Raw genomic sequence first — 11430 nt, forward strand, 5'->3', positions numbered from 1 at the left:
GTGAGTCACCATTACTGGAGGACTTAAAAAATGTGTAGATGTGGTGCTTAGGGACATGATTTAGTGGTGGACAGGGAAGTGCTAGATTAAGGGTGGACTTGACCATAAAAATCTTTTCTAACCTCAACAATTCTATGATGTTTCATCCCTTGGGTTAAAAAAAAAAAAAATCCTTGAAAGGGTTCTTAGTCTGCCTTAGATAAAAAATTATTCTAAGCAACCCTTTGTTAAAATCTAAATGGTATTTGACAGAACTGTCCATTGCTCTTGAGTCTAGACTCTGTCATCCTCTTCTTGCATTTAATTTTATTTTTCGTCTATGCAGGATAGCAAAATCAGCACCAGCATGCCAGTCCTGGATCTCATTGATGCCATTCAACCAGGGTCAATCAAATATGACCTCTTGAAAACAGAGGACCTGAATGATGAGGAGAAACTAAATAATGCTAAGTATGTTTCTGCCAAGTGGCACTTAGCATGAGTTACCTGGTCAGGCTTGCCTAGCTCTGTCTTTAAAAACTGCTCTGCTGTCATTCTCAACTGGCACAACCTCATGTGAGAAGTACCACCCGAGTTAGAAGCATGAAGGCTGGGAGTTAGGTAGTAAAAGGACTATCAATGGAAATGGAGTGTGTAATGTTGTAGTTCCTGCTTTATAAATCCCTTGAAAGGATTGAAATCACTTGGTTTCACAAGCTCCTATTTTCTCATATTAAATTTAAAATTCTTTCAGAGATCAGGGAACAATGCCAACAACAGTGAGCCATGGAAAACAGGGATTAGAGGTCATGATAGCTCTTTAGTCACCTACAGGTAGAACATGAGCATATTTACGCGAGAAAGGGGAGGATAGGAGTCATGCCTGAAAAACTGGTTCTGTAGATGTGGATATTGATTTTTTTTTCCCTGAATGCAAATGATTTCCTAGCAGAGAGTCAATTCTGGGGGCATCTCCCTCTCCTTTCAGAGTTACACAGATCACCTCCTAGTCTGATCAGCAGTTCAGCTTCTCCTTTTCTTATGCAGTAACTACAAAGAAGAGAAAGATGACTGTAAAGCAATCAGAGCTGCCATTATTTTTGTAAAGACTTTTCCCACTGTTCTTTTTCCCCTTCCATTTATTACCATCTGTTCTCTGTCTTTTCTTGCAATCCTATGTGTGCCTATCTCTACTTTATTTCTTCATTCCTCTGCTGTTCTTTTCCTCATTTCCCACCCCCATTCCCCCACGCTCCCAATGTTCCTCTGCATTTTGGGGATGATTTCACAGATGTATATGCTCTGAAGTGATAAGAACCTGGGATTTTCTAGGTTTTTTTAATAATAAAATAGAGAAAATAGACAAACCCACTAGAGAACAGCCAGTGGCTCTGAGCAGGGGAATGGGAATATCAACTTGCACATTCTGGATATGGCTGAAACAAGTCCCCAAATGTTGATTTCCAACAACACCGATCTTCACTGACGTCAGCCTTCTGCTTCCATCCTTGCAAGTTTGTTTATGTGCAAAGTCTGAGCCTCAGATATTGAGGGGGAGCAAGACCAGAATGTCTGGTTGTGAGGATAATCTTTCAGGGGATGGAAGATTAAATGTTTTGTACCAGGATCTGACCTGCAGTCTCCCATCCTGCAGTGCTGCAACCATGAGGAAATATACTCTGCCTTTTATTAGAAATGTAGTTCTTTATGAACCTGTCTCATACGTTCCTATAGAAAATTTTAAGTTTAGTGAACCCATGAAACCCATTCTGGTATTAATCACGTAAAACACTTAACAGGGGGAAAAATAATGCTACTGCACTAATTTTTGGCTTTAATTTTCCTTCTTTTTTTTTTCTACCCCTGCAATGCAGATACGCCATCTCTATGGCAAGAAAAATTGGAGCAAGAGTCTATGCCCTCCCAGAAGATCTGGTTGAAGTAAAACCCAAAATGGTCATGACGGTGTTTGCTTGCCTTATGGGAAAAGGCATGAAGAAAGTTTAAAGCACAAAAGACTTGCACTGATGCCTGTTACTCTCCCTTTAGATTCCTTCGAACTGGATGCTCTTCTCTGTATCAAAGAAATATGCAGGGTGCTCATGCTTTTAAGGCATGAATCTTATACGTGATTCCAGGTCATACCGAAGTTGTGTATAGATGTGTATCCAGGAAATACTGTGTTTGGAAGAATAATATGTGCTTGATTTCTTTGCCTTATTTTCCACTTTTCTAGCTATTCCCATTTCATATTCCTAAACAAGTTTCTGACACTGAGGCCTAAGCATATCCTTTCATTAATGGATACCAGGGTTTTCTGTGAGAGGTCATCCAGTGACAGACAGATTTTAGGACTATGAAATGTTATACTCTGCTTCTGCCTGAAAATATTGTCATGCTTGCCGTAGCATTTCTGCCCTACTTACCTTCAGCTTGGAGCTGGGATAACAAAACAGGTTTCCCCAAGCTAATGCAAGTAGTAGTGACTGTATTTTTGGAAGGGTAGGATCCTCTGAGGAAAATGTCGTGGAAAGAAAGAAAGAAGTGTTTGGTGTCTGTGATGTGTTGCTGATATGCAAGCTGAGCAGTACCTTTCCCTGCAAGTTATGCCTCTGCCATCCATGGCATTACTCACAGATTACATTACTGCTTACCGAAAAAACCACACTGCAGCCTGGTCCTCCAAGAACACCCAAACTCTGGAACCTTTCCAACAAACATTCTCCAAGGGATAATTCATTTTTATGTCATAATACACTTAAAAAAGATTGAAAAGCATGCTAGAAATGAAAACCATGTTAAAAGAAACAAATGGAATGTACTCAGTTAGTAGCAATACAATGAGAAGTGAACAGAGGGATGCAGAATGACATATTTATGCAGACAATAAAAATTCAACTCTGTTAACTTCACAGACTTGCACTCAAGGGGCTGCAGCTCTGATTCAGGAGAGCATTTATACCTGTGCTAGCATAAGAAACAGATTCTCAAATGCTCCCCTGAACCCAGGCTGGGATCCTCAACAGAGCTAAATCAGCTTTGCTTTGCAGCTAACAAGGCACTGTAAATTTGCCTCCGTTGAGGACCTGGCCCTATCTGTGGATAGTCAGTGGGATATATTTGCACTGAATCTCTTCCTTGGCATGAGACGTTTACTGGCTTTTACATGGATTTTACTGTGGTGAAATGCAGAAGGAGGGAATTTTGCCTTAATGCAATCCCATTGACACCTACTTAGTACCCTCCCTCTCCCCCTCCCTTTCCTCCAGCCCTTCAGAATTGCCTTAACAAAAAACCAATATTCCACGACATGAGAAGTCTCTCCAAATAAAATGTTCTATAAAGCCAAATGTGTTGTCTTTGCTTTTAGTAGTGAATGTGCTACTCGGTGTGTGTCATAGAGCTGGGGACAGAGGTAAAAATAATCTGCAGGCTCGCTGAGAATGTTTCTTCTGTATTGTTAATGAAACACAGAATGCAAAGAATTGAAAGAATTATTTCCTAGGCCATTTCTGAAAATGCCACTCTGAGGCACTGCCAAAGATGGAACATTGTTCTGGCTGGACTTCCAGTATGATTTCCCTATTTGGTGCACTGCCCAACATCCTCCTCCTTTGCCCAGGTACCCATAAATTTTGCCTCTTTAAGCATTCTGCAGTGCAACATGCTGCTTTTTTCTGCAGGAATGGCCAGATCCAGTTCCTGGTCAGATCTGACTGCCTGGTTCCTCTTAAGAATTTAACACAGGATGGGGAAAGTACAGCATCCTACAGCCCATTCTGTCTGGTCCCAGTATTTCCCAGTATTGGCAGGGGAGGAGAACTTTCAAAGTGTTGTACAATGGAGATGTCACCCCAGCTTATTTCCCAGGAAGGGGGAGTTGTGAGACCATGGCCCCTACACCACTCCTCCTCTCTTCAGGTGTAGGACATGCTGTTCCCAGAGAAGAGGGGTGGCACGGAAAAGGCAGCTTCTTGCCCCTTGTGATTGACTTGGGAGTCCTTCAGAGGTAAACCAGAGAGAGGAAACACTGACTGCAGAGCTTCTCTCAGGTGGGATGACCATGCACTGCATGAGTTGCCTGCATGCGTGTGCATTTGCAAAATGAAGGGGCCATTTTTTGTTGGGTAGATGGTGTAGATCAGAAAGAACCGGGTAATCCTGCCTGAAGACAGCCCTGCTTCAGGTTCCTTGTTTCAAGGAGATGGTTTCACCCCAGACTCAGGGGCAGTCATGAAGGATGAAGTAGATGACAGATGGGAAATGGCAGCAGAACCAGGATAAGAAGGATGGCTTTTCCCTTGACCCCAAATGAATGCAGGCATTTGCCATCCCCAGAGAGTAGAAGGGATTTTCAGGCATTTTCCATTCGCCAGCTCTTAGCAACTCAGCTTTTTGCACGGGGGTAGGATTCTTAGAGGAGTCTGCTGAGATCGGCACAGGGAGGAGGCGTCCATACATCATTGCATTTCCACTAGGCAAAGTGTGGGACTTCAGGGGCTTTGGAGACTGAAAACTGCCTCTGCCTCTGGCTCTGGAGAGAGGCCAGGTGGTGTACGGTGTTATTTGAATCACGTTTTGTGAAAGGGGCAGCTTTTCCTCCTCCTCAGTATCCCAGCACCGGCGCCGGGCACCCCGGCACGCAGCCCTCCCCTTTGCCAGAGCTCTGCCCGCAGGCTGCTTTTGGGAACACCGCGGCTGAGCGCCAGCCCGCGGCTCTGCAGCAGGGACAGCGAACCACGAGATGGCACTCACTGCACCCGGAGCTCCCTACATCGGCAGGCAGGAGCGCCCGCTGCGCGATCCGCTGAGGAATGGAGAAAAGATTGGATCCTGAGCTCTCGGCACGAAGCCAGCGCTCGCCAGTGCGCAAAAGGGAGTAAGTGCTGTTGGCAGGGATACTACAATAAAAACCTGCCAGATCTTCAGCCCTAGCTCTGGAATCTCACTTGAAAAACGAATCTGTCAAGGCCCCGAAGGTGTGGGAATAGCTTCGTTCTGGTACAGGAGTATAAATATTTTCAGTTTTCAGTGCATTTCTGTTTAATCGAGTATTCTTACTTATTCGATGGACTTGAGGTTTTGCTTTCATGAACTGGTAATAGCACCCTTTTAAAAAGGTCTTTCTCAGCAGATGCTAAAGGGGTTAAGCCCATGACAAACATCACCAAAAATAGCAACCAGGATCTGGAATTTTTGCTGTTGCTTTCCTCGAACTTTTTCCATCCCACTTAGAAAAAGCAGCTGTCTTTGGGATTCACTCCCAAATCAAGCTGGCTTTGTAAGCACTTCCATTATTGATTTTCATTGCACAATTAATCATAATTTTCAATGCTTCAAAAAGGCTTAGACATTCACAGGAATAAAAATAAAGCATCAGCATTTAGACTAACTAGGAGAAAAAACCATGAGGACAATCAATCCACATGCCTCAGGGTATGGTCTGATCACCAGATGGACTTAAAGGAAATGTCCCCCCACAGAGTAGTAAGGCATAATTAGGCGTATGATGAGGATTTTACACCTTCTTGTAAATCATCTACCCTAGCTAGAAATCATCTGTTCTAGCCTTAGAAAGGGGACAGCAAGCAGTATGGCTGGCTGCTGTGCTTTTGTAGAGATAAGGTTGATTCTATTTCCTCCAGAACTGGGACTGAACCAAAACCCCAACCTGACATCACTCATCCTTCTAAGTGCAGCCTTAATTCTGTTATGAGTCTAATCACAAATGTCAGCTCTTGGTGTCCCCACTGCTGCCTAAATGAGCAGCAGGTCTGCTCTGGCTTCTGCTTGGAAAATAGGATCCTGTCTCTGTCAGCTGGCTGCAAAAAGCACATGAGCAGCACTGGTCCCACTGCAAGTACCAGCAATTGCTGTTTTCAGCTTGATGGAGAAATGGATCCTGGTGCCTCCGATCTTGCAAATCCCCAGGCTGAGTTACTCAGTGTCAGCTCTCTGTCTCTTCCCACTTCTGACAGCCTCCTCCACCATATGAAGAACAGACTTGCCAAGAATTTGGGAACATTTTCCTTCAGGATGCTCAGCCACTTAAACCCAGTAGTTTTTCAGCAAGCAAACGACCAGCAGCAGGGAGTAGCACCACTGAATGCCTGACTCTCATTGCCTTCTGTGTGGTGAGCCACTTTGGAGCTAAAATTTATCCACAAACCTAAGAAGCTGTTCATTAAGCAGGATATGAATCAGAAGAGCACTGTGTACTGGTAAGGTGGCATCTGTGGACTTAGTACAGCTTAATGTGAGAAAACGGTGAATTAGGGCCAAGGTCACATTATAGTGCTCTCAATTTTTTTTTATAATTGTCTATCAGTGCTTGGTGGTGGTTCTCTTCTGCCACCAGGAAAACTGTGTCATTCCCCAAACAGTCCTTTGCTGCTCTGAAAATAACACACAGCTCTTAGTTCTCACCAAGTAAAATTACTGTATTTATAAAGGACTGTTTTTCATTGCACCTTATTTACTTTTTGTGCCCTGAAAACTTTTCAAAGGCACCTGTGCTTTATGGGAAACCTAATTTGTTCCCAGAGTGTAAACTACTATTACCATTCCAGATCCATGATAAATTGTCCAAAGCTGAGAAAGGCCAGAATTCACACAGGCCGTGTGCTCACAGGTAATGCTATGTCTGAAATCTGTGAAAAGAGCAGAAACTACATAACTAATCACACACAGATACACTGAACTCCCTCAGGACAGGCACTCAGTGCATTTGTTAAGTATTTAAGGAAATACTGCAATGGATATCTGTAAATGCATAAAGCACAGAGAGGAGCCCCACACATCCACTCCAGAAATCTCCTAGCAGGTGCTTCGCATGCATGGTGCTGCTTTGATTCACACAGGCAGAAAAGCAATGTCCCATTGTCAGGCACCTCTGGCAGCCTGTGAAGTTGTCCTCATTCTTCACTGCAGATGAGCAAACTGAACAACTCAGAGCACACATCCATTCGTCACTGAGGTGGGGAGACACTCTAACCAACCCCTCAGCAATGTTTGCAGCCCTGGAGCAGAACACCCTGCATGTCTGAGAGGTGGTGGACAAGACTTAGGAGCATCAGCTTGCCATGCCTCCTCCTCAAGGCCTGTGTTTGCTTTCGTGTCAGTGAAACCATCCTGTGGTTTCATGTTACTACATGCCAGTGAAAGGCTCAGTCAACCACAGCAGGGAAAACGGGGATTCCTGAGGAGGGATGCAGGCCCTGTCCACCAGTCCTACATCCACTCCTTGCAGCCCTGTCAAATCACAATTGACATTAGGGAAATGTGGTCTCAGTGTCCTGTAATGCTTCTCAGACCTACCTGGTGTGATGCTGTCCATGTAGTGATCAGATCTTGCATACCAGTCAAATGCCTCTAGAAAATTTCCAGATTTATAGAAACTTCCCAAATTTGCGGTTGGAGCCAGATTGTGGAGCAGTGATGGGTGTCTCTGCAGTGTGGATCTGCCTTCACAGACTGATGGTGGTGGGGACCACACCAGCTGAGAGGGGTGAACGAAAGAGGGCAGGACCTTTGCTCTGTGGGGTTTCTCTTCACCAGCATCCTCAAACAGGCCCTGGCATCTTTTGAACAGATCCCAGCACTCTACAAAAGCCCAAAGGAAAGGTCCACTCTTCTAATTTCTGCCAAAAAATGACATACAAGAAATGTGAGCAAGTGCCAGGAGTGCAAGGAAGAAAGAAAATTCTGTTGATCCAGCCAGAGACAGGCAGAACATATTTAGCAATTAGCTCCAGGGCTAATTGCATTCTGGACATGTGCACATAACCTTTTTACATAGAGAGGGGGACAGGTGTGCATCCATTCATGTGCGACTTGGCCAAAGTGTGCTCTCTGTAGGTGGCACTTGGTCATCTTCCTCAAGTGCTCAGAAGTTCTGCTTGGAGTGCTTCTGGGAGTCTCTTTGATATCCTTTGTTTACCAAAATAAAACTTGCCTTAGAAGTGCTCCTTGTTAAGACACTGGCAAATAAGTCAGTGTGTACCGGCAGAAAGAAAGCATGAGTCACCTGGACACGGTGTTGTTTGGGTGGTAGTTTGCAATAGGAAGCAGAGCTACAGGAAGAAAGTGTTTAAACAGTACAGACACCTCTCCACTTAGCCCAAACCATGCATACACTACAGCAGCTTTCCCTCTGCTAACCCAGGAGAGCTGACTAGCAAAGAGAATAAAATAAAAGAATTAATAAATAAAATAGGTTGGCACAGCTGAGTCCTCAAAAATGCCAAGGGAACATGCATTTTCAGCCTCTGCTCACAGCTATCAGCCATGATTGAAACATACTGCTGAGGTCTGTCTCCTCCCGGGTTAATCCATCATTTTCTAGCACAAGAAGCATCTGATTTTTATATTTGAGAATGATGTGAGGGAGAAATGCCAAAACCACAGAAATTTCTACATGCTCCAGATTTTCCCCTCCTGGTGGTTTCATGGGCTGCAAAATTGTTTCCTGAATGAAATAACTGAGGTTGGTGACATTGGCCATATATGCAAATGATCAGAGTGTCCTACAGAGATTAATTGGTTCATGAATAAAGATAAGGAGCTGAGGTGTGCAGGGAGAAATCATTTATCAATTATATGCCTTGGAAAACTGAAAGATGATGCAGCCTTAACGGCTGAATGGGTTTGAAAGGGGGACTTGTAAATTGAGTTCTAATTTTGTTCTGCCACATTCAAAATAAAGAGCTGTTACACTAATTGCATCCTTGTGTGGCTCATGAGCAACAGCACTCAGCTGCATCGCACAGGGAGCAACAGAGATCAGAGTTTAGTTAGATTTTAGTCATCTTCTGCCCCATGTGGGAAGAATGCTCATTGGTCACCTTTGGCCTCATGAGTAGCAATAAGGCACAAAAAAAAAAAAAAAGGCAAGAATCTATCAGCAACTTTCATGAGATTATTTTGCATTTGAATCTGAATTTAAAGAACAAGTAGGGACAGCACAGACTCACTTGGCTTTTATGTTCCAGTTCAGTCACATGGATGCATCAGCATGATTACCCATCCTGGAGCGACTCCCTGATTAACTGGAAAAAAGAGGATTCTGGAAGATCAAAACCGTAATAGACTATGCAAATCCCAAACAAGGAAAAGGATCTGAGGGATGTGGCTGCTGATAACAGCTGACCTCTGCTCCTCCTGCCCCTTCTGAGTGCTTGTTAAAAGGTTTACTTTTACAAACAGCACCAACCTAGCATGGGCTTTAGTACACATTGAAACACAGACTCAGATCTGAGAATCTTGATGAGACTTGTTATTTAAAATCTTGCTGCTGGATACTGTGCAAGCCCCAGGATCAAAGAGGACAGCCACACTTAAGCCACAGTTGAGTATAAAGGGAATTTCGTGACCCTTGGGTTGCTGAAAACCAGGGGTGACCCTTATGAGAGTCACTGGAGATTACTCAGTGGCACTGCTGCAACTGCTTGAGACCATCTGGCTGCAGCAATTCAAGAAGTTTCTCCTTTGACTTGTTTTATCTGACAGCGTTCCAGGATCTGGCTCTCTTCCACCAAAAAGAGCAGCCTGCAGGAGCCCAGCATGATGACCAGATACAGCCCAGCATCCCAGTATGTGCAGAGAGGTCTTGAGCAATGATAGATACCCTGACTTAGCAGGGACACAGGTGCTGGTCTCTTCTGTCTCCTGCTGCCACCATTTCAGGCAATGACATCTTAAAGCACCATGCAAAGATCTGCCAGAGATGGTCTGGCTGAGATACAACACCCAATCTCTGTCCAGGGGACACTGGTGTAACTACACGTGAATGTGCAGAGGGAGAGGAGAGACAGCATTCACCCAAAAGAGTGAATACGTCTCTTTGGAACTGCCTTTAAAATGTGATTATATTTTCAAAAGCAATATAATAATGGCACCAGGAGGCTATATATATTTCCAGTCCTAATTCCCAGAGGCATAATTTTCAACAAAGAAATCAAGAGAATACTTTGTTAATTATCTGCTCTGAAAACAAAGACCTGGTCATCCCTCTTTAAATGACAGCCTGTGCATCTCCCAAAGCTACCCTAAAAGTTAACACAACTGAAATTGTACCCCATTAGTACAAGGCCTCTGGTCATATTTGCTATGGCAACACTTGCAAATATCAGGTCAGCATAGCCCATGGACTACCCAGTGGAGAAGGAATAATTAATCCAAATGCAGCAAAATCTTTGAACTCTGACAGAATTTTTGACCAAGCAGCTCTTTACCAGGGAATGCTGACTCACCAGAAGAGAAAAGGGTTCCTGGAAATGAGAGGTTTTGATGAATTTCCTAATTAGAGAAAAATAAATTTTCAAGAAAGGATTTAAAATCTCCTCAAATTCAACTAAAACCTCACCTTGCAACAGTTTTTAAATTCAACCTCATTTCCTCCAGGTTTTAAAAACAGACTGTAGAAATGCAAGTTAATTTTCAATAAAATAATTAAAACGGGTTAGAAAAAATCAAGCAACAGTTAAAATTCTCAAAATGAAATGGTATTATTAACTCAATTATTTTTATAGTTGCCCTTCACAGTGTTTTTTAAGACTGCATTTTTCTTCCCAAATAATCTGGAAAATACTTCCCACGTTCTCAGAAGTCCTCAAAGGTTATTAAAAGATTTATTGCTGCAGGTAGAGTTTCCTCGAACACCCTTTTTCTTCTTTTTTTGTATGTAATATTTCCTCTGCATTCCAGAAACCACAAAGCGAGTAGGGAATCAGTAACTTTCAAACATCGTGCAAACAGTCTATTTGCAATAAACTGGAAAATCTACTGGAAAGGCAACCAACGCTAAAAATGTCTTACAACTACCATTTGTCTAAAACTTTCTTCTCAGGTAGACATCAGAAAGTGTTCCCTTTTCCAACTTAATTTTAACACCCTAAGACATGCAGAGATACGATTCTTTACTTTCCTTCAAGAAGAGCAACCCAACTCCATCAGCTTTTCAATCTCTTCTGTTAAAACTAGCACAGCAGATCAAATTTTCCTTCATATCCGTGCATGAAACATTTCCACATGAAAGAGTGTCTGGATGAGCAAGTTTTGTCTTCTGTATTTTTTTTTTTTTTTGACAGCTTCCTTTTGCCTGTGTGAGGAAAGAGCATCTGAACCACTGGTTTAAAAATCAACCCTTCTGGCAAAGTGCTGCCCACTGCCCTTGCTGGGAATGGCCTCTGTACCTTACCAGAACTTCCTATTTGTTTGAACAACGTAGATAAAAAATAAAATAAGAACTAAAAGGTCTAGGTAAGGCATCAGTGGCTTCACTTCTCATGAGCCTTTCTTTGCCTTTCCTTTTGGTGTCTGGTTTGTGCTCAGCTCCAGTTTGGGGATTTTCAGTGTTGTTGTATTTTCAGCATACTCACTGGGGAGAATGATTCACCTCTGTTGATATCAGTCACCTAAAACTCAGCTGTCTGGCTTCTTAGGACAGGGCTA

At 43.2% G+C, this 11430-nt stretch overlaps 1 protein-coding gene across 5 annotated transcripts in view; it reads left to right on the plus strand.

The window, feature by feature from the left end:
- The window catches only part of LCP1 (lymphocyte cytosolic protein 1), a 49087-nt gene extending 45758 nt beyond the window's left edge, over nucleotides 1–3329 (plus strand). For all 5 annotated transcript variants that reach the window (XM_066176185.1, XM_066176181.1, XM_066176184.1 and 2 more), the window contains 2 exons: nucleotides 326–450; nucleotides 1854–3329. In XM_066176185.1, the coding sequence (XP_066032282.1) occupies nucleotides 326–450; nucleotides 1854–1986 (258 nt within the window). In that variant the 3' untranslated portion in view covers nucleotides 1987–3329. The remainder of the gene's footprint in view (nucleotides 1–325; nucleotides 451–1853) is intronic.
- The last annotated feature ends 8101 nt before the right edge of the window (nucleotides 3330–11430 follow it).

Source organism: Chamaea fasciata, unplaced genomic scaffold, assembly GCF_029207755.1.
Source record: "Chamaea fasciata isolate MVZ Bird 193981 ecotype frontalis unplaced genomic scaffold, bChaFas1.0.hap1 SCAF_2, whole genome shotgun sequence".
NCBI classification, from domain to species: Eukaryota; Metazoa; Chordata; class Aves; order Passeriformes; family Sylviidae; genus Chamaea; species Chamaea fasciata.